The sequence below is a fragment of the Colobus angolensis genome, unplaced genomic scaffold, assembly GCF_000951035.1.
Source record: "Colobus angolensis palliatus isolate OR3802 unplaced genomic scaffold, Cang.pa_1.0 Scaffold33, whole genome shotgun sequence".
Taxonomy (NCBI): Eukaryota; Metazoa; Chordata; class Mammalia; order Primates; family Cercopithecidae; genus Colobus; species Colobus angolensis.
Window position 1 is genome coordinate 4,265,563 of NW_012116599.1, and position 23,627 is coordinate 4,289,189.

The 23,627-nt window shown below is 39.3% G+C and overlaps 1 protein-coding gene across 1 annotated transcript in view; it reads right to left on the reverse strand.

Annotated features, from left to right (window-relative positions):
- Positions 1-23,627, reverse strand: part of DOCK10 (dedicator of cytokinesis 10) — a 185,896-nt gene that overhangs the window by 40,781 nt on the left and 121,488 nt on the right. Inside the window, exons 26-37 of the mRNA XM_011952036.1 lie at positions 23,150-23,221; positions 17,797-17,943; positions 12,003-12,086; positions 9,467-9,563; positions 7,161-7,205; positions 3,479-3,654; positions 3,236-3,352; positions 1,703-1,814; positions 979-1,100; positions 777-891; positions 629-695; positions 360-407 (exon numbers count right to left, since the gene is read on the reverse strand). Coding sequence (XP_011807426.1) covers positions 360-407; positions 629-695; positions 777-891; positions 979-1,100; positions 1,703-1,814; positions 3,236-3,352; positions 3,479-3,654; positions 7,161-7,205; positions 9,467-9,563; positions 12,003-12,086; positions 17,797-17,943; positions 23,150-23,221 — 1,202 coding nt within the window. The remainder of the gene's footprint in view (positions 1-359; positions 408-628; positions 696-776; positions 892-978; positions 1,101-1,702; positions 1,815-3,235; positions 3,353-3,478; positions 3,655-7,160; positions 7,206-9,466; positions 9,564-12,002; positions 12,087-17,796; positions 17,944-23,149; positions 23,222-23,627) is intronic.

Consider the following 23,627-nt stretch of genomic DNA (forward strand, 5'->3'; position numbering starts at 1 on the left):
CCAGATTACTTGTTTTTTTTTTTTTTTTTTTAGTTTACTGGAAATGTCTTCTGAAATAGGTATCTTCCAAGTTATATCTATATAATGATAAATTCGTTCTGAAGATATATGAAATGTGGTTTTCTTTCAAAAATTTGTGCTTTTGTGCTTTTCTCCCTAGATAACATGAACTATTCCTAGATATACAATGTGTATGAGGCAATCTTCAAACTTCTGTGTCTAATGTGAAGTCACCCTAACAATCCTTATTTACATTTTAAAATTTCTAACATATATTTATAACTCTAACCTGATATGTTAATACATGTCATATGCTTTTTAAAAGACCAGATTCACCTATTGGATTTTAAAATTATTACCTTATTATGTTGCGTTTTCCTAGGTATCTGAAATTTTGAAGACAAACGCTAGAAAACAAACAAAAAAACCCACATTCTAATTATTCATATTCTTTCATTATATAAACTGTTCATCTAAGTATATTGAAAGAAAAATATTAAATTTTCTTTAAATAGTTCATGTGTTATTATTGATAACTTACTATATGGGTTCTTGAATGAAACATGGTATAATGGACTATTTAGAAATTTCCAGACAAAAGTGTTATGTCATCAACTCTAAAACTTACTCCAAGATGCTGAAGAAGTCGGACACCTCTGGACTGGGAGCTCTCTGCCAGTAGGCAATCAGAGTCTCTAAAAGGAAACACCATGCAGCATGAGAATCTGCAGGTTTTCTTTTCCCTTTTTTCAAAAAAATTAAAGAGTTCTATTTACCGTACGAAATCGTTTTCATAATGTGAAGAAAACACATCAGGAGACTCCTGGTTTCTGCTTGATCTAACTTGTCGAATCGAAGAGTTGAGCCAATCAAAGACAAGGGTCTTGGGATCTGGGAATTCAAGAACCAATCAGGATTGAGTGAGAGTGAGTGACCTCTGCCTTGTAATGACGAGTAGGTTTGAGAGGGAAGCCCTACCTTTTCACAGTTGTCCGTCTTCTCACTGCTCTTCTCATTGGTACTTGGATTGGAGTCAAGACTTGCTAAAGATCCTCTGGAGTCAGCATGGTTTACTGTAGAAATAGCTATTGATGAAAATGCTGTAAACACAAGCCATAGCACACATATGGGAATGAGATGTATGGGCACACACACACACAAAAGCTTCACATGATGAACCAGAAAGATGTTGATTACTGAGGTGGCAGCAGTGTTGTGAAAGACCAACATAACAGTGCCTGGGACTGGCATTCAAGATAGCTCTTGTTTTGAAAATGCTTTAGTAAAATTTCATAAAGATACTTTTGGGAAGGAGCTTTCAACTTTTGATTGTTTATGAGAAATTGAAATGACATTTCCAAAATAGTTCTTAAAAATAATCCTTGAAGTGAAAATCCATTATATTTTAAAAGGCTGTCTGCAATGAAAACTTAAAGATGGTTTCCAGAATAAAGTAATTTGATAACATCTAAGTAGGCTGCTCCTTAAGCCAAGTAATAATGAACACTAAGTAGAAGAGGAAGTCACTGGATGGAATTCAAAGAAATATGTAAAAAGACTCTTCGGTTGTATAAATGTAGTATACTTTGCCACATAGATTATGCATAATAAATTATGGACTGAGTAAAAAGCACAGTGATATACAATGTAAACATGGATGAATGTTAAAAATAAGTGATCTCAGAAGATCTCAATCAAGTACCTGCTATGGAATTTAAAACATCTTTGGAAAATGATGTATCCACAGAGTTTGCATGTTTCATAGCTGTCTGGCTTTGAAATCCTCCGTTGGTGCTTAGATCATCTCTAGACCCCTGTATTCAAAGTATAGTAAAGATTAATGGGAATCACGGTATTTCAACATTGTTAACCCACATATGCCTTCTTCACTACACTTCCAATTAAGTGATATTTAATTTGTTCTTTTATATCCCCTCAAAGGTTTTCTGCTAAAGTAGGCAGTGAAAACAAATACAGCCAAAATCATACTTGTAGTTATAATTTGATTTATGTGACTTTTTTATAATGTTGTAGAAACAATCTTTGAGATACAGATATGTAGACCACATGGCTGGATTGGTTATGGATATATTCATGGATCACATTATGGATATCATTATTACCATGAGTTATCTTATGTATATTACTATTATTATCAACTAAATTTTATTTTATTTTAATTATTCTATTTCATTATTTAAGAGGCAGGAACTTACTGTTACCCAGGCTAGAGTGCAATGGCATGATTATAGCTCACTGCAGCCTCAACCTCTGGACTCAAGGGATCCTCTTGCCCTTAACCTCTTGAGTAGCTGGGACTATAGGTATGTGCTACCATGCCCAGCTAATTTTTAAAATTTCTTATTTGTAGAGGTGGGGTCTTGCTATGTTGCCCAAGCTGGTCTTAAACTCCTGGCCTCAAGTGATCCTCCCATCTTGGCCTCCCAAAGTTGCTGGGATTAGAGATGTGAGTCACTATACCTGGCCTACAACTACATTTTAAATATTTATTGTTTGCCAGGCTCTATAATAAATGTTTTCTAGTATACAATTTAATCCTCATAAAGACACTGTGATTTAGGTATTTTATTCTATATTATAATGAAGGAAATGGAGTCTTAAGGAGGTTGGCTAACTTATCTCTAGCCACCCAGATAGTCACTGATACTGCTGGGATTTGAACAAGGTAAAAAAAAAAAAATCCATAGGCATAGCTCCTAACTCCTAGATGGTAATACCTTCCTTAGATACTGGATTCAGCAGTGGGTTATTTCATCTGAGATTAGAACACAGGCAACAGATCTCTAGTGGATTGTGCGTAGTCACTGTGGTGTCTCAGTGGAGGAAGGATTATAGTCACTCCTGGGTTGTGACTACAAATAAGGCACTTGGCTGTTTATTCTGACACCAGGTGGGGATGTAGAAAGTGGTAGGAGAAGGTGTCCACTGAGGAAGGGGCCATGATTGCAACAGAGGAAACTGTAAAAGCTGGAAAGAATTGGAAACTGATACAGAGAACAGAGGGAAATGAAAGCCAAATGTCGAAGGGTGGATCAGGCGGAAGGCTAAAGGGACGTATCTGGAACAAATGACCCACTGATGTGAGTACGTAGCAGAAAGTGTTGTTCAATGCCTAGTATGTTCACAGATGAGAAGAAATGGTTACCCAGGGCAAAAACTAATTTTAAAAAGACAAACTATTAACATCGAAATGCGACTTATTGTGCAAACGTACCTGATTAGATGTGTTGACAGTAAAAGGATACAGGTCCTTCAGATAAATCCTTGGCATATTGTCCAGGAGCATGCCGTACAGGGGCATGTATAAACTTGCTATCTGGGCCTGCTTTCTCTAGGTGAAAAGGTAGCCAAAAGAAATGATTCACGTAAAAATCAATAGGCTTGTCGGTTTCATATGCATTTAATGCAGTGAGCCATTAAATAGTGTTTAGGGAAGGGAGGAAGGAAGATCACTTACTGGCTCTCTGTATCGATCATCAAACGAATGCTTAGCCATTAGATTTTTTAGGACAGCTAAAGCTAAGTGTCTGACATCTTGGTCTTCCTGCAGGGCAAAGCCAATTTCTCGGAGCAGAATTCCGATTAAGAAGTGTTTGCGACAAAATTCATTTGTGACTGAATATTCAGGCATCTCTTTGTGAGGAAGGAAAATAACTCACGTTATTGAAAATCAAATGATCACTTTGTAATTGAGACAGATATACCAAACAACTACCATCAACTTCTTCCACCATTAGGAGGGATTCAGGAATACAGTCTTGCTACTACAGAAATGAGGTGTGTTGTATCCTCAAGGAGCATTCAGTAAGGGGACTATTCTGTGTATACAAACACAAATACGGGTACAAACTAACACACGACATCAACTTTTGAATCCCATAATACAGCATATTTACAGGATTACAGGAGTTGAGAGGGGAAAACATATTTTCTGCTTGGAGGAATCAGGATATAAGTAGGAATCCATCAAGATGAGCCTTTGAGGATACTTAAAATTTGGAGGTGCAGATCTTTATGGGAACAGACGGAGGCGGTGGAGAAGGGACAGGAGGCTGGGAGAAGCCACTGGATTTTCAATGGCACAGAATTCTGAAAGCACAGGTATGGAAGGGAGCAGGTATGGAGGGGAGCACAGGTATGTGGGAATCAATAAGCACAATGGCTAAAAGGAACGGTGAGAGAATTAGGCTTGGAGGCTGGGGCTAGATGATGGAGAACAGTACAATTTCCTTAGCTGCCATCAAGGTCCCTCTCCATTTGTATTTAATTCTGTAAGAAATGTTAACACACGGACAGCTTTGAGATCAGTGCCCTGATAAGGCTTATGCTTTACTGACTTATTAATATGGTGTGGCAGGGTGTAAATGAATTAGACTGTGGGGAGATGTGGGGTGAGGGATACAGTACAGGACATTGTAGCAATGGGGGAGGGAGGGGACAAGTGACAACGTGGTATCTGGGCTGGGGTAGCAGAAACTGAGTGGTAAATCACTAGGAAAAGTTGACTTAAGTTTGTGAGGGAGCAAGGAGAGAGAAAAGGCACTGCCAAATTTTGAGCCTGAATTACAGAGAAAAGAATGTTAAAATTTCCAGTGATAGTGGATTTATTCAAATTGTCCAAAGGGTTTTTAAAATGTAACCATTAATAGTAGTACTTGCACCTACAAGAAAACATAGAGAGAAAGCTCTTTGACACTGGCATTCACAATGATTTTATGAATATCACCCCAAAAACACAGTCAATAAAAGCAAAAATAAACAAGTAGGATTATATAAAATTAAGAAGTTTCTGGACAGCAAAGGAAGCAATCAACAAAATGAAAAAGCAAACTACAGATTGGGAGAAAATGCTTGCAAACCGTATATCTGATGAGGGCTGATATCCAAACTCTACAAGGAACTCATATGACATAATAGCAACAAAGAAACAAACAAAAACCCCACCAAGTTTTAAAAATGGGCAAAGGATCTGAATAGACATTTTTTGAAAGAAGACATACAAATGGCCAAAAGATACAGAAAAAGTGCTCAATATCAATATCACTGATCATTAGGGAAATGCCAATCAAAACCACAATGCACTATTACCTCATACCTTTTAGAATGGCTATTATCGGAAAGTCAAATGAGAACAAGTGTTGGTGAGGGTATAAAGAAAGGGGAACCCTTGTACACGGTTGGTGGAATACGTTCATTATAGAAAACAGTATAGAAGGTCCTCAAAAAAGTAAAAATAGAGCTGCCATATGATCTAGCAATCCAACTTCTGGGTATATATCCAAAAGAATTCAGATCATCATGTTGAAGAGATACGTTGCAGCATTATTCACAATAGCCAAGCTATGGAAACAACCTAGGTGACCATCCATAGATGAATGGATTAAAAATGGTATATACATGCAATGGAGTAGTATTCAGCCTCAAAAAAAAGAGAAAAAAAGAAAATCCCACCATTTGTGACAGTGCAGGTGAACCTAAAAGTCATTATGCTAAGCGAAATAAGCCAAACACAGAATGACAAATACTGCATGATCTCAGTTAATATGTGGGATCTAAAGAAGTGGACATATTGTCTGGTGGACAATAAGAGACTACTTAATAGGTACAAAGTACATTATTTGGATGATGGATATCCTAAAAGCCTTGACTTCACCACTATGCAATCTATGTATGTAACAAAATTATACTTGTACTCCCATAAGTTTCTACAAAAAAATTAAAGAAGTTAAACTCATAGAAGCACGGAGTAGAAAGATGGTTGCCATGGACTGGTGAATGGGAGAAATGGGAAGTGGATTTTAGTCAAAGGATACAAACTTTCAGTTATAAGATGAATAAATTGTGGAGGTCAAATATGTAGCATAGTAAGAATCGTTAATGATACAATATTGTGTATTTGAAATCTATTAAGTGAGTAGACCTTAATTATTTTAATCATAGACATAAAAACCAAAACTATATGAAGTGTTTGCTTGATTGTAGTAATCATTTCACAATGCATACATATATCAAAACAGCATGTTTTCCACCTTAAATATATAAAATTATTATGATTTTTTGAGACAGAGTCTGGCTGTGTTGCCCAGGCTGGCGTGCAGTGGCACGATCTTGGCTCACTGCAACCTCTGCTACCAGGGTTCAAACGATTATTGTGCCTCAACCTCCCAAGAAGCTCAGGTTACAGGCGTGTACGACCACGCCCAGCTGATTTTTCTATTTTTAGTAGAGATGCGGTTTCGCCATGTTAGCCCAGGGTGATGTCGAACTCCTGGCCTCAAGTGATGTGCTTGCCTCGGCCTCCCAAAGTGTTGAGATTACAGGCGTGAGCCACCGCGCCCAATTTTTGTCAATATTATCTCAGTAAGGCTGGGGGAAAACAGTAGTACTAGCACCCATGTATACAACCTGCTGTCTGCTAGCACTAGGCTAAGCACTTTATGTGCATTATCCCATTTGATCTGCAGGACAACCCATAAGGGACGTATGATTAATATAATGAACTATTAGAGTATTCCAGCTCATAGATGACCAATAGCAAATTAAACATACTGACTTTTTTAGTCCATAAAGAAGCCACTGAATATGGAAATTCACACGGCTTCAGGTTAAATAAATTTCTCAGTGACATCGTAATACTGAAGATCCAGGAATAGAACACAACTTTTAAATTCCCATCTGTAACTACAGAAAAGGTTTGCCTAGACCATTTTAAGTTACTAACCTATTTCAGATAAAATAAACTTATACTAATATCCTCTGTCTTAACAAGATTGATCAAACCAGGTTGTGGTTTAGGAAAAGACACGTATCAAATAAAGTCAGTTACATTGAACAAGCATGTTATTATATATATCTGGGAATTTCATTTATGATACAAATTAAGGAAATTTCTTTGGGAAATTAAAAAATATTTCCAACCTTTGGAGAATAAAATATGAAAGAATTGAAATTAGGCAATCATTAAACTATCTGTGACAAGAAAACAATTCAGTCAACTTTTTGAATATTTTTATTATATGATATTAAATATATGAATACTTATGAGCACCCAGAAGCTGGAAATTTATAGTATTTATAGTTGTCAATATTACTGGATTACTAGGTGGTTACTGATGCTTAGATAAGGCAATATCACTTACCTGATGCATGTAACTCTTGAGTTGATTCTGAAGGTGTCAAAGGATCTGAATTTAATATAAATAAAAAGTTCAGATATATACATATACATACTCAGATACATATATATTCATTATGTGTAGTTTATACTGAACAATTAAACTTATTTAAAAATGTGAGTCTTCAGTATTGCCAATTTTCAAAGAGAATATCTTAGGTTATTTGTTTCCTTTTTTTTTTTTTTTTTTGAGACAAAGTCTGGCTCTGTCGCTCAGGCTGGAGTGCAGTAGCACGATCTTGGCTTGCTGCAACCTCCGCCTTCTGGATTCAAGTGATTCTCCTGCCTCAGTCTCCCAAGTAGCTGGGATTACAGGTGCCCACGACTGCGCCTGGCTGATTTTTGTATTTTTAGTAGAGACGGGGTTTTGCCATGTTGGCTAGGCTGATCTCAAACTCCTGACCTCAGGTGATCTGCCTGCCTCGACCTCCCAGAGTGCTGGGATTACAGGCATAAGTCATCACACCCAGCCTATTTGTTTTCTTAAAAAAGAGTCATGAGCAGAATTATTCTAATTGTTAGCCTTCTACTTGAGCATCTATTTTTCTATCAGAACTGTGCCTGCTACGAAACATATTTTTATGTTCATTATTTATAGTATCAGATCTACAAAGAGGCTATCAGGATTTTCTCTGAGCTACTGACTAGTAGTAAATAAATATAGTTTGACTCTGTGCCCCCACCCAAATTTCATCTTGAATTGTAATCCACACGTGTTACGGGAGGTACCTGGTGGGAGGTGACTGGATCATGGGGACAGTTTCCCCCATGCTGTTCTCATGACAGTAAGTGAGTTCTCTTGAGAGCCAGTGGTTTTAAAGTGTGGCACTTCCTGCTCGCTCCCTTTCTCTCCTGCCACTATGTGAAGAAGGTCCTTACTTCCCCTTCACCTTCTGCCTTGATTGTAAGTTTCCTGAGGGCTTCCCAGCCATATGGCACTGTGAGTCAATTCAACCTCTTTTCTTCATAAATTACCCAGTCTTAGGTAGTTCTTTATAGCAGTGTGACAATGGACTAACACAGTAAGCAATTGAAATAAAAATGACCAAATAAAGATTTGGTCCTCTTGAATATCTCAATCAGCCCGGCTAACCAATAATAACTTGTCACTAATTTATAAAACAAAAATAAATTCAGAACAAAGTAAAAACCTTAAAGCCTTATTATGTAATATACCATTTCTACCCTATTTTCTATGAAATATGCTTCATAAATTAGAAAAAATTGGAATAATATTATATAGATTATATTTAAGATTAAAATGGCGAAACTTTTATAGGCTTGATAATGTAATTTTCCCTCCAGAATACTAGTGTAAGCTAATAGGTTAAGGAAGTATAATGAGGCTCTCTCTACCAATCTTAGTGTTTGCGTTTGTGAATATCAAAGCAAATATGCCTCTCGGCTGGGCGTGGTGGCTCACACCCATACTCAAAGCAATCCCAGCACTTTTTGAGAGACCGAGTTAGGCGGATCACCTGAGGTCAGGAGTTGGAGACCAGCCTGGCCAACATGGTGAAACCTCCTGTCTACTAAACATACCAAAATTAGCCAGGTGAGTGGCACATGCCTATAGTCTGAGCTACTCAGGAGGATGAGGTGGGAGAATCGCTCAAACCTGGGAGGCAGAGGTTGCAGTGAGCCAAGATCACGCCACTGCACTCCCAGCCTGGGTGACAGAGTGAGACTCTGCCTCAAAAACAAAACAACCCCCACCCCCAGAAAAAAACTGTACCTCATAGTTTACTCATTGCTTGGTAATAAAGTATTTCATGCTCCTAAATAATTTTATTATTTTATTTGCATCTTGATGTTTGATTAGTTTTTGATGTCTACATGGGTAATACTCTCTACCATAACACATATATATTTTATATATAATATTTATAAATTATATATATAGTACTTCTCCTCCCTATAATTTTATGTCTCAAAATCAAAGGAAAGCTGTCTTTTGGAGCCAGTAAGGTGCCTCTAGGTTCAAATTATTTGATTTACAATCATCAGGTTTATAATTTTGTTGGCCTTCTCTTTAATAAAAAGGGAAACACACAAAAATTGAGGAATATGAAGCTGCATTCATTACCACATGCCAACAACTTCTTTTGCATTTTAATTTGATTCTGATTACCTGGGTCTGATACCCATGTGACAGCTTCAAACAAAATTATGACTGAGGAAACAGGAAAATAATACTAAACAAAAGGTAAAACGAACAAACAAAAGCATTCACTTTGCAGGAACTGATGAAAATTCTGGGAATTTTATTACCTGGAATGTTTGCTGATCTTATGGGCAGACACAAAGGAATAAAGTGTTCATGTTGACATACTTCTTGAAGAAAATCAAATTTATACTGACACAAGGTCTGAAAGAGAGGCAAACTAAATGATTCTGACTTACAGACCACAAAACTGAATAAAAACAAACAAAATCTGCACTTGAATCTTATCCCTAAAAAGAAAAAGTAGTTACCGTACACTTGTGGGACCACTAGGTAATTAAGTTGAAAGGATTTTATTCCCTCTGAACTGTTAAGCTCCCTACTTTTGGAAACTGGTCACAGCCTCCTCAGGAAATAATCCCATTTGTAACCTACGTGTAGCGTCTATGAGATAAGATCCTACTGAGTCGTATTTTGTAACTTCTTTTAGCATGTACCATGACACATTTATTCTGAAAAAAATTTCTGCTGTAACACATGCACAGAATTCTCTCAAAGACTACACTCAGATAATGAAACAGACCTCTACAATGAGCTCCTACCATCCAGAGCTAAGGAAGACAATGGTGTGTATCACATAAAATTAGAGTGAAACTCTATATGCTACATGTTCTCATAATACATTATTTAATTCCTCTTTCCTCCCTGCCCTTGGAAATAAGTCTGTCTTTCTAATAATGTTTGAGTTAGACAGAGATAAATGGAGTCCAGGCACGGTCAAAGTCTACTGTAACACAGAAGTCAAGAAAAGCCACATCAGTAGGAAAAATTAGCATGTTCCTAACTGCTCTGTTTTCCTCTTTCGGCTGGTTGGTTACCCTTTTTTTAGGCTTAAGTTCGATGATCATCATTATATTCATTAACCTCAGCTCACAAACTAAAATATGTCTCATTTACTCAGATATTTTAGAATGATATCTTGTGGCAACTTTAGTTAATAATTTAAAATACTGCCATTTCAAAAAGGATAGTATTTGACTTAAATTTTTGTACATCAAAGTGAACAGGAGCATTATTAAATTACATTTTAACTATTTTACACTGAGAACATTCTGTTTGGTCTTTGAAAATATATAATTTAGGTCTGATGCAGTTAAATGGATATTCTGCAGATTTCATGCATGAGAGGAGCACAAATGAAGAATATACTTTCAAAAAAATATTTAGAGGGAGAATTGGATTTTCAAAACCAAATGACATAAAATCATGTAACTCCGGTCAAAAGTAAATCTCCACTGCACCCCATCTCCCAAAAATAATGTTTAAGCACCTAAGCATGACATGAAAGGCTGTAAGAATCTCATTATTTATTTTTGGCTGGTCTAAATCTATTGTTCTTTTCAAAAACCTAGATAAGGGGAAACCTTGAGGACTGGCCTCCTTCACAGTGGGTAAAGGATAACAGAGAATTATTAATTCATATGCCCTGTCTTCCCTCCTTAAGAGGCAAGCATGTGACCCAAAGCAGGCTGCTCACACACTTCCTCTATGGAAGGTGAATCTGAAGCAGAGTGTTGGGGGGAGAAAATGGCTTCAGTTGATTCACTTAAGCAGATGCAGCAGCACCCTGGCCAAATGGTTCTTCATTTGCAATTATTGTCAGGCCCCACATAACATTTTGGTGAAAGACAGACCATATATACAATGGTGGTCCCATACAATGAGAACAGAGCTATATAATGGAGTAGGATGTATACCAGCTGGGTTTGTGTAAGTACACTCAATGATAATCACACAGTGATGAAATTGCCTAACAATGCTTTTCTCAGTACGTGTCTCTGTCATTACGTGACGCGTGACTGTATTCCTTGTGCTTGAAAAGGCTTGGCCCCTGCTGTTTTCAAAGCCTGCTTCTGCAGCTGCTTCATCAATGTTATTTACTCCCAATGCCTTCCCAGTCAATTCCCTTTTGCTCAAATTGGAGTCAGTTTCTGTTGCTTGCAACCCAAAGAACAGTAATTGATCCAACTTTCATCATCTGGCCCATTTCCAGTCTAAGTTCTCTCCAGCATATGTCATAACCATAGCTCAGTGGTTCTCAAACCTGAGAGTGTTTAAGAATCACCTAGAGGTCCTGTTAAAACAGACTTCTGGGCTCCATTACCAGCAGTTCAGTTCCCAAGTGATGCTACCTCTCTGGTCTAGGAACCACTGCTCTGGAGTTCTCTTTACGTCTCCCCAACATATACCCCTATTTGGGTAGGGCATTCAACTGTCCCGTTTTGCCCAGCACTTAAAGGTTTCCAGGGAAGTAGGACTTTCAGTGCTAAAACCAAGCCAGTCTAGGGCAAACTGGACTGTAGGAATTGTAGCTGCAAAGAGCCATTCTCTTCACCACCCACAGGAACTAGAAATGAAATGTAAACACTTTCATTCCACTCTCCTTTGTCTGCATTAAGGGAGGACTTGGTAGGCATACTCAGCAGATGAACCATTAAAAGGCTGCCTCTCCTTGGCATAGAAATCACTTTCTGATACAGAGAATGGATAGGTTAATGACTTAAGGAGGTATCCACAGAGACTACTTTATTTGTTTACAATGCCGCAGTTTAGAAAACGATCACTCCTGTACATGGTTCTTACCTTGAGGTCACCGGAGGAGAACATGCTGATGTAATTGTTGACCATCTTAAACACATATCCTCGGTCCATAAACGTAAAGCAACGCTAAAATAGATAAAATTCTAAATTCAAACACTTTTACTTGAAGAATCATTAAAGATTTTAGAAAATATGAATAAATATATTGAGGTAAAATAACACTGAACTAAATGTGTTGTATAATTAGGTATTTTAGAAATCTCCTAAATATAGTTAAGCAGTCATCCACATATGGCAACTAAAATAACGAAAATTTATATTAAAAATGAAAATGAAATGAGGCAATATACTAACAGAGAATAGGTACATTTAAAAATTCAGAAGAAAACAAAAATTGAAAGAAAAAATGAAAATATAACTGAACAAAACAAAAATATCAATCAGAAAGCTACAAATCTATATTTATTGATTTTATAAAATGTCTGTGGAGCTTTGCAATGAAATATTATAGCCCCTTCTTTTTTATACAGAAAGCTTTAGCTTTCGGTTGTCTACTTTTTTAACCACTTACTTACATTTTATTATTTTCTTTTAGTAATTCTATTTCACACTTCTGGGGTTGTAGATCTTCTCCTGTACACACTGGGTCATAATGAGGAGTGGTAGAGATGGGTCAGGAAAGCCTTTTAAATCTCACTGGGCCCTTTCAACAGAGTAGCTCCTCTCCTTATCAGCTGAGGAAGCTTGCATTTGAAGGCCGAAGGAAGGAGATCCTAAGATTTCTATCAGTGAGCTGCTCACTACCTTTCTTATTCTGTGGTTAAATTTCGCTTTACTGTATCAAGGAGAGTCTTAAACAGTAAGTAGGCTCGGAGGAGCACTTGCTATCTCTCTAAAAGACAGATGGTCCTGTAACCAGTAACCAAGCTACCGTGGCCAAAGACTGCACAGGCAAAGTGTGGAGCAGGAGGAAGGGACCATAGTTCCCAAAGTAGGATCTGGGGAGGCACTAGAGCAGGTGCCTCCTGTAGTGGATCTGCAGTTCATCACTTGGTGTGTGAGTCTCATTCTATTCACCCACGTGGGTGTGAGTAAACATGCTGCTTGGGAAAATTCCACAGCTAGTGTGGAGTGCTTCTTTCTTGTCCAAAGAGTCCAGGATAGTCCATTAAAATGGTTTTGCATTTCTTGGAATCTCTGCTCGATTTTACTCACAACTCTCTTTTCTCAGACAGGACTACACATAAAATCTTGCTATGGAGAGGGGACCAAGTGAAAAGTCTCCTCTTGAAATACACCTGTGTGTAAACAAGAGCTATTTTCTCCAAAGTTGTTCTTCGAATTGTTAGGTCATTTATATTGCTGTTTTGTTTTTCCTTTCAATTTTTCTTTACTTTCTTTTAAATTTTTAAATGTACCTATTCATGACTGTGTTAGTACATGGCCTCATCTACATTTTCACTTTAAATATAAATTTTAGTTCTTTCAATAATTCTTCATTCCGTAAAAAGTTAATGGCTTCCGAGTCCTCACATGTCTCAATAGAATAGTGGGAGAGAGGTAGACACCACAGTATAATCATGGTCTAAAAAGACAGAGCCAAATGGGGAGGGGGGAAGGAAAGGGGCTTTGGTACCTTCTGCACTGAGCTGGCTCCTGGCACCTGTGTCCAGTCTCCCAGGCTCTCCATTTGCAGGAGGAAGTCCCAACCTGGCCACCCTTGGAATATCAGGGGCCCTGCCTCATCTTGCAGAGGAGAGGAAGACCACCCAGCAGATCTCTATGCTCTAGAAACTTCCCAAGAAAGAGAAGGAGAAAGGAGCCCTGGGGAAGTCTTCGGCAAAGATGCAGGGCTGTTTGACTGCATGAAGGAGGGACTGGTGAGTCCTGTCTTTGAACTAGTCCAGAGTAGGGATGGTGACTGCTACATCCCAGAGACTGTGGCGGCTACGCTGCAGATAAGACCCGTGAACTTTGAAGGAGACCTGTCTCCAGCACTCATAAATGGGGACTGTGGGGAGAAAGTGGTGCTGGGGAGTAGAAGAATCAACTTGAGGTTTCTTGACTGTGAAGAAAGACCTTCTATGTGGTCAGCTTGGCATCCTCTTTCCAAGGGGGCAGTGAGGGTGAAAGGGGGTCATTCCTAGGGTGAAAGGTCTCCAGAGTCAGCTCTCTTCCTGTAAAAAGCCCTCCCTCAGGTCCGGCTTCACCAAGTGTAGTGTGTCTCTCTTGCCCTGGGCCCCCTGGATCTGATCTGTCCTAGCATCTTCTTGACCCTTAGGGGCAGTGGCTCTCTTGCTTATGGATGAGGCCTGGAGGGGCCTCTCTCATTTTGTTTTAAGATGATTTATATTCATCTTTTATATTAATAGAAAATAAATTATAGCAGGTTTTGGTAAACTATGGCCCATGGGCCAAATCTGGCCCACTGCCATTCTTTTTTTAAATAAAAATTTTATTGGAACACAGTCACACTCAGTCCTTTACATAATGTGTATAGTGAATTACTGTTTTTGTGCTGCAATTGCAGAGTTGGGTAGTTGTGGCAGAGACTGTATGGCTTACAAAGCTGAAAATATTTAGTATTTGGCTCTTTACATAAAAAGTGTGCAGACTCTTAATTTAGAGGATAACTTATACCCTACCAAACTTTTTTCACAGTTTGGTTGAATGAACTAAGGACCAAATATTCTAAATTATCTGTTAAAATATATGATAATAAAAAATTTATTTATTTTATTTCACCAACTGTGAGAGCAATGAGAATTTTACTTCACAATTGGTTGGGAGATGAGTTATGAACCTTCACATTTCAAAACAAACCACATGAATGTCTTGTCCTTTCCTTATATAATTTACAAAACCACTGCCCACCGCCCCCCCTGCCCCGTTTTCTTTTTCACCGTGGACGCTTTTCCTTTGCCCCCGTGTTAGACCTTTAGCTCATGTGCCACCAGCAGCAAATTTTGCACAGAGGAGCTCTATGGAAAACATTCATTTGTTTGAAAAGCACAGACTATTTAAGCCAAGTAGAGAAGATATGAATGGTTTTCCCTTTTTAGAGACTTAAGCTTATCTATCCTTATCTGATATTTAGAGAGAAATACCACAGATGTTTCTTTAAACATATTTTGCTAACAAACCAAGTCTCTCTCTAACATTAGGTGATTTCCAAATGGGTTTCAAAAGCTCATTGAAACAAAGCAGTGGTTAGTCAGGCGAAAGGGCTAGAAGATATGGCTATCCAATCAGGAAAATAAAAATCACAGTGAATCTGTCTTTGCTCCCATCTTGGTATTGTGCTTCATAAAGAGAGTGTCTAAATAGGTATGTTCAGATAAGTAGAGCTGTGACCCAGGTGGGTGGCAAAAAGCAAAATGACAAAAGCTGCATTCATTTGAATCCTATCTACTTCACTGAGAGAATAGTTGAGAAATGTACCAGCTTTTTGGCATAATTGCTGAAAAAATATTACTTTCCCATAATGTGGGCTAAGGGAGGCTACCTTTTAACGCAGAACATTTTTACATGCCCACACACTGGTTCCCAGACGTTCTTCTTGATTCTTGGAGACCAACTTTGAGCAACCCGTGGAGTGACAATAATATTTTAGTTGTTAAATTCCAATGTTGACTAATTCACAGTAGTTGACTGCTAATGTAGACTTCAATAACAAAAAGAGGTAGCAGTCATTTGAAGCCCCAATTAAGCCAACAACTACTGTTTGCTGGAAATATAAGAGATTTATGACACCAGCGCTGGGAGTGGGCTGTGTTGAGCAGCTGAAAATTCAAACGTATTGGACTTGCACCAAATGACGATGTTCAGTTTTACATTTTCAAAAATCACTTTCTTTTCCTTTCTTTTTTTCTCTCCTAGTTCAAATGATTCATCTAATAAGTGTTCCAATTTTGTTTTAATTTTATGTGTCAAATAAATGCCACTAAAACTTCAAATTAGTAATAAGGAGGGCAACTGTGGGGTCTCTTCCCTTTTTTAGAGACTTGCTTATCTCTCATGTTTTTGTAGTTTAGGGAAGAATATTTCAGATGTTTCTTGCAATATCTTTTATTTGCAAACTGAACTATATATAATTCTTTCTAAGTTTCCTAGTAAACAACTAGCATAGCAATAAACTTTATTCCCATAGGTCTTAAAATGTGGTAGAAAACTACAGTAATTTTTCCCCCATGTAAACTTTTCCCCTTTAACACTTATCATTCTTGTCTCTTTCTGGAAGCAAGAAAAAAGTAAAAATCAGAGACAAAACCTTGAAGAAAAAAGTAAATTCAGGGTAAGAACACATATAGTGTATAATTTGAAATAGTTTTTAACACATTAAAAAAGAAATTAGGCTGGATTAAAGCTCTCCACTGACAAGTTGGGCTCATTTTCCACTTCTATAGGCTTTTAACTATATATTATTAGCATTTATTTATACACTCTCCCACCCACCCACAGGTTCTAGTGACTACCATTAAGAAACAAGTCAGATGACTTCATAAAGGTTACAGTAGTCAAGAGTTAGACAAAAGAAGGAGGCACAGAAAACTATTATCTTTCTAACTGCATGCATCATCTGTTAAATGGTATACTGTAATTATGTATCTTAGTTTTTTCTTTGACTTTGCATTTCTTTCCTCTCAGCTCAATATAAATGGTTGTAACCCAATGAAATATAACTAATTTCCATACATATCCAGTTTAGTAAGTAGTTGCTCAATACTTTACTTGATAATTTTTCTTTCATGGGATCAGTGTGATCTTTTCATAATGTAAAAAACAGCTGGGTCAAGCTTGGTGGCTCACACGTGTCATCCCAGCACTTTGGGAGGCCAATCGCTTGAGCTCAGGAGTTTGAAACCAGCCTGCACTACGTGGCAAAACCCTGTCTCCACAAAAAGTACAAAAATTAGCTAGGTTTGGTGGTGTGTGTCTGTGGTCCTAGCTACTTGGGAGGCTGAGGTGGGAGGATCGCCTGAGCCCAGGGAGATTGAGGCTGCAGGGAGCTGTGATCATGCCACTGTGCTCCAGTTTGGGTGACAGAGTGAGATCCTGTCTCAAAATGAAAGAAAAAAAAGAGTCTGGAGATAATAAACAAAAATGCTAAATTCCTGAAGGTTTTCCCAAAGTGGCTATTTGGTATCACTGTCAGACCTAAAGCCATTATAACATCACTTTCAAGGGCAGAAATGCCCGAGAGAATATTACTGCTGTAGTGCAGCTTCCCTTTTAAAAATTTCATTTTTTCTCTTCAAATATATTTAGAAGTACTGTGATTTGACTACACTCAAATGGATACTTTGCTCTAACCTTAGTTTTCTTTTTTTTTTTTTTCTGTGAGACGGAGTCTCGCTCTGTCACCAGACTAGAGTTCAGTGGTATGATCTCAGCTCACTGCAACCTCCGCCTCCCAGATTCAAGTGATTCTCCTGCCTCAGCCTCCCGAGTAGCTGGGACTACAGGCACGCACCACCACGCCCAGCTAAGTTTTGTATTTTCAGTAGACACGGGGTTTCACCATGTTGGCCAGGATGGTCTCTATCTCTTGACCTCATGATCCGCCCACCTCGGCCTCCCAAAGTGCCGGGATTACAAACGTGGGCCATCGCACCCGGCCCTCTAACCTTGGTCTTTATTCAATAAAACTTCAAATTGGAATAAAAAACTTAAAAAGTATTTCAAGCAGGAAAGCTGTATAAATGAAAGTTTTCACCTAACAGTGCTAGTTTTGATTTTTCATCATACATGAAGATGTGAACTGATGAACGTTTAGACTATCTTGCATCCGCCAACACGGGACCTTGAATAGAACTGTGATCTCATATAACTGTACCTTGAGAAATCTGGCAACGCTGTGGTTTGCCCTTCTCGTTTCTTCAACTGCATCCTTGTATTTCCAAATTACATGGTCGGATAGGACCATCACCAGATTGTCCAATTCATTTTGGTAAGATTCAGGAAATCTCTGAGGCCGGGGAAGCTAAGGAAAGAACGGATTATTTCTTTATAACCTGGCATGTGAAATATTAAGCCGAGGAAATAACAATTGAAAGGTTTACTTTATTTTATAGGTCATCAAATAAAAAGAATCCTTTTGAAAACTTGAAAGCAGTAATAAAATAGAAGCCTTTTAATGTCAAGGTCATGATTTCCATCATTTTTATTTAATGTTTCCTTCAATTTTAGTCAATTAAATTTTCACCTTATAAAAAAGTCAGTCATAAATATTAATTGCAAACTATTGAAACAATGTAGCAATGTACAAAGTAAACTGTGAACCTTTTCTATGACCTCTCACATCTTACTTCCCCTCCTTCCCTCTCAGGGAATAGCTACTATTAATGGTTTAATGAACATTATTCTAGATATTTTGGACATGTAGTTCTCTATTTCATTTTATTTTATTTTATTTTATTTTATTTTTGAGATGGAGTTTCGCTATTGTTGCCCAGGCTGGAGTGCAATGGCATAATCTCAGCTCACTGCAACCTCTGCCTCCTGGGTTCACACGATTCTCCTGCCTCAGCCTCCCGAGTAGCTGGGATTACAGGCGCCTGCCACCTGCCCAGCTAATTTTTGTATTTTTAGTAGAGACAGGGTCTCGCCATGTTGGCCAGGCTGGTCTTGAACTCCTGACCTCGGGTGATCGACCCACCTCGGCCTCCCAAAGTGCTGGGATTACAGGCGTGAGCCACCGCACCCGGCCCCTCTATTTCATTTTAAAATAAATTATTTTGATTTTTTTACAACTAGGAATTCCCCCAATAAACAACTCTAAGAAATTAATAAATGAATAACTGAATGAGTACAGATATTGGTTTGAAATGTCCTCTGATACATGGTGAGTCCCAGCTAGTTTTAACTCCCTGGTCCTAGTATAAGACACAGTTAAGAGGCACCAGTGGAGCCTCACAAGTCAAGATAAAGAAGGGCTTGGCTGTGAGATGACATTACATCCACTGAATAAAGCTCTGTGGATCCCAAAAGACCATTTCAGGTCCAGAAATCCATCCCTCCTGTTTGGACTCCTGCATGTGAAGACAATGTTTGAGACAGCTGAGTTCTTCCAACCCAGACTCTGCCTTTTTTTTTTTTTTTTTTTGAGACAGGGTCTTTCTGCATCACCCAGACTGGGGTGCAATGGTGTGATCTCAGCTCACTGCAACCTCCACCTCCTGGGTTCAAGTGATTCTCCCACCTCAGCCTCCCAAGTAGCTAGGACTACAGGCACCACAAATAGCTTGGGGAAAGTTTACTATGAATGCTTTGGTGTCAAAAGATAATATCAGGGCTGGGCACAATGGCTCACGCCTGTAATCCCAGTACTTTGGGAGGCTGAGGTGGGCAGATCACTTACGCCCAAGAGTTCCAGACCAGCCTGGGCAATATGAAGAAATCCCATTTTACTATATCTATCTATCTATCTATCTATCTATCTATCTATCTATCTATCTATCATCTATTTATCTATCTAAAATTAGCTGGGTTTGGTGGCCGTGCTTGTCCCAGCTACTAGGGATGCTGAGGTGGGAGAATCACCTAAGTTGGGGAAGTTGAGGCTGCAGTGAGCTATGATTGTGGTACTGCACTCCAGTCTGGGCAACAGAGTGAGACCCTGTCTCAAGGAAAAAAAAAAAAAATGGGCCAGGCATGGTGGCTCATGCCTGTAATTCCAGCACTTTGGGATGCCGAGGTAGGTGGATCACCTGAGGTCAGGAGTTGGAGACCAGTCTGGCCAACATGGTGAAACCCCATCTCTACTAAAAATGCAAAAATAAGCTGGCCGTGGTGGCATGCGCCTGTAATCCCAGCTACTTGGGAGGCTGAGGCAGGAGCATCACTTCAACCCAGGAGGTGGAGGTTGCAGTGAGCCAAGATCGTGCCACTGCCCTACAGTGTGAGTGACAGAGCAAAACTCGGTCTCGGAAAAGAAAGAGAAAGAAAAAAGATGATATCAGGTCTTTTCCCACTGTGATGATTAGAGATGGTTAGAGAGTGAAAGGTACAGTGCTCCTGAAAGAAAACTAGGGTGTGAGGGTTACCACTGAAGGGGGTCGTGAAAAGCATACCTCAATCGGGGAAGACAAACTGCTGGACACAACCATGCTGGCTATTATCAGTTCATTTATTCTTAGGCTGCTCTCAGGTGTGTTTTGTGACCTGTCTATACAAGCAGATGCATATTGGTAGGAACTAGAAGAGAATTTTAGTCCAATCCACTCTTCTTACAGATGAGAAAACAGGCACTGAGATGTGAAGCATCATTTTCATCAGCTAACAAGTTAGTGACAGAGCAGGAATTTCAACAGTGAGGTTTCCTGACCCCAGTAGAGCTTAATGACAGAGAGATATGAACGATTTTTATCTTTGTGTTAGATTTTCTCTCCCTCGCAGGTAGGAGGCTCTCATCTCCAGGAGTGGAAAGCAGGTACAGCAGAAAAGCAAACACAGGATTTACGAATTAAGAGTTATGGAACTCTACAGACAACTAAAGGTCCAGCAAGGCATTTCTGTCATACTAAGATCAAGGCTGTGGTTAGAAAGACCTGGGGCCTAGAGCATGGATGAGGACCTCTGGATGGATGACTTTGAGGAAGTGGATCTGCATACTTCCCTGAAGCCTTAGTGCTAGCAGAAGTTTAATTCCTCCCCATTAAGTGTCAGCACTCCTCCCATGCAAGATGATACTGCAAAGGCTTCTCCCTGCTAGAAATCAGGCAAACCCTTGAGGAGTTGTCCCGCCTCTCCTTCTGGAGATCAGGACAATATCTGGAGGTTAAATCCTAGCTTAACCTAGCTGGGGGCTTGCTGGTCCTAAAAAAGCAAAAAGGAGAATACACCCAAAGGGGCTATAAAAATTAGCTAGCATGTACCACCAGGAGGTAGGGCAGAACCTCTGCAATTGGACATTGAAGATGTGGGCCAGAAAGTAAGGGCAACTTAGAATACCTTGACATGGACGTGATTTTTCAGAACATGGGATTAAATAAGGACTCATGGGATGAGCAACTCACTGCTAGGGTTGCTCTGAGAATCTAGAGATGGCCTACTTTAAGTGAAGTGGAAATGTCTGGTTGTCCTGGCAGAGGATAGAGGAAAAAATAAAGAGGTGGAGGGAGATGGATATGCGGGAATGGATATTAATTGAGACCGGAAGATCCACCAGCGTATCAAGTTCCCCAGGCAGGCCCAGAGGACAGCATGCACCACGGCCATCAAGAAGGTGCTGGGGACCAATATCGTTAAGAAAGTCAGGGGTGTTTCCCATCTGTTAGCAGGAGCAGCAGTCACAGCATTGGCTCATGAGCAGCCATGGGGATCAGGGATCACCAAAACAGCAGAGGCCATGGTGCTGTGCTTAATCTTAGGAGCCAGGAGGCTGTGAGTATCATGACAAATGGTAAGACTGGTGGGGAAGCCAAGAGGGACCGACTCTCAGGGAGTTGTAGAGCTGGTTAATGATGCCTGGAACTCCTAGGGACAAAACAGACAGCAACCAGCAATGGTGGTACATCATATTAACAAAGAAGGCAAGAATGGGCAACTGGAAGATGAGGATGTTCATTCTAATGAATAGTCATGGTTCCTTTCTCTGTTCCTGGACCTGAGTCACAATTCAGATCTGGTACACATTGACTGAAGAGGTGATGGAGTCCCTAAAGGAAAGCCCCCACTGCAACAATGCAGTAGGTACATAGTGTAATGAGTCTATCATTTCTTCTCCAAAGGGCTCTGTAGTCATTTATTCAGGCTACTATACACTGAGGAGAAGGGAATACAGTTCAAAGACTGTTGGACACAGGATCTGAGTTGACACTGATATCCAGAAATGAAAAGCATCACCATGTCTGTCCTGATAGAGTGGGCACTTACAGGGGTTAAAAGTGGAGTCCTGACTAAAGTTCTGTTAACAGTAGATCCATTGGGTTCAAAGATCTCCCCCAGTAGTCATGTAACTGGTCCCAAATGTATAATTTGTATTAATAAAATTGGCATTTGGAGTAACCTTCCATGGGGTGCTTGGTCTGTGGAGGTAGCCTAGAGGGAGAGGCCAGGTGGGAGCTTCTGACGCTGCTTTTCCCCCACCAAAAGAATAAATCAAAACAATATCACTGTATACCACCAACCCCACCTCATGCAGCATTGTTCTGATTTACTCTCCACGTGGGGCAAGGGCAATGCCAAAGGTCTTCCCTTGACCCTACCCACAATGGGGGCTGAGAGAAATGTGTGTGGAACTCAGGTGATTTACTTGGCTGCTTCTTGGTCTTCCTCACTCCGTTGTAACTGTGAACGGCCACATGTACCAACTCTGGTGTGAGTAGAGTATGACGACCCGAGGCTGAGACCACTCTAGAATGAGGGTTTGGGTTACATCACCAGGTGAGTCACCAAGACCTTCGGAGCTGCTAGCTAGGGTGAGAGGGATCTAGAATGGAGAGTTGTGACGGATGATGAGTAATACGTAGGCTCCTGAAAAGCCATGGCAGGAGGCTGTAGTTAATTCCATCAGGGTCCCTCTTCTAAGCTTCCTTACTTTCAGGAGGAGAGGCCCATGGGAACTGTGGGGAAGCAGATTCATGAACATGTACAATATGTCATGCAAACTTGGACTGTGGCAGCCAGGAATGTGCATCGCTCAAATGTTCCTTCAAGACAGAATCTAGTGGGAGGAATATAAAGAGCTGCTGTATGTTGGGATCTGCTCCAGCATTCATGCCAAGGCTACCCTCTCCCCAGGCTGCTCCCAGTCAATAACTTAGCTTGTGGAGGTCCTAGAGTCAGATGGCCTCCCCAGTGCAGGGTTCCTCTAATGACAACTCTTTGCTCTCAGACTTCCCATCAGCCCAGCTAAAACCTTATCACTGTGAGACTCTTCCTAGCCAATCCTCCTTCCTTCCCCCTTTTCATTTACAGGCATCAGACTTTCCCATTTCTTTTTCCTGTTCCTTTTATCCTTTATAGTTACTTCCCTCCAATACATCTTTTGCATTTCCAATATTGTCTTGGTATCTGCTTGAAGGGCCTGTGCAGATGTACACAATCATTTCTCCTACTTATAATTATTGTAAATTGCTAAGGTTTATAAAGCAAATAAAAATGGAACTAATGACAGCATAATCATTAGTGCAATTGTTGGATAATATTGTAAACATATTATAATATTATATTACTGATGTTCTTACCTGGATTTTATTTGTGTCAATCAAGTGCTGTGCCATCGATTTTAGGATAATTGCAAAGAAGAACCAGGAATGCTATTAGGAAAAAAAAGGCAACAAGACATTTATTATCCTATGGTAAAATAATGATAATTTTTTTCTTTGTAATATGTAATATACTATAACATTGTTATGTTAAAATGTATTCTTTGAAACTAAATGAATTAGAGCAGTAAAATATTCTCTATTATAGTGGGATGATTTTTATCCCACTATAAAGTGGGATAAAAAGTTCTAGTGGTAAAAGTAAATGTCAGACATTTCAGTTTCTCAATCCTCTCAAAAAACATTTAAACTAAAACAAGTTACAAGTTTACTTGGCATGACTGACTAAGCTGTTATTTTACGAAACATTTATTCAAGGGATGTTCTAGTTGTTTCACTTAGTGAAACAAAACTAAACAAACTTTTTTTTTCTTTTCTTTTTTTTTTTTTTTTTGAG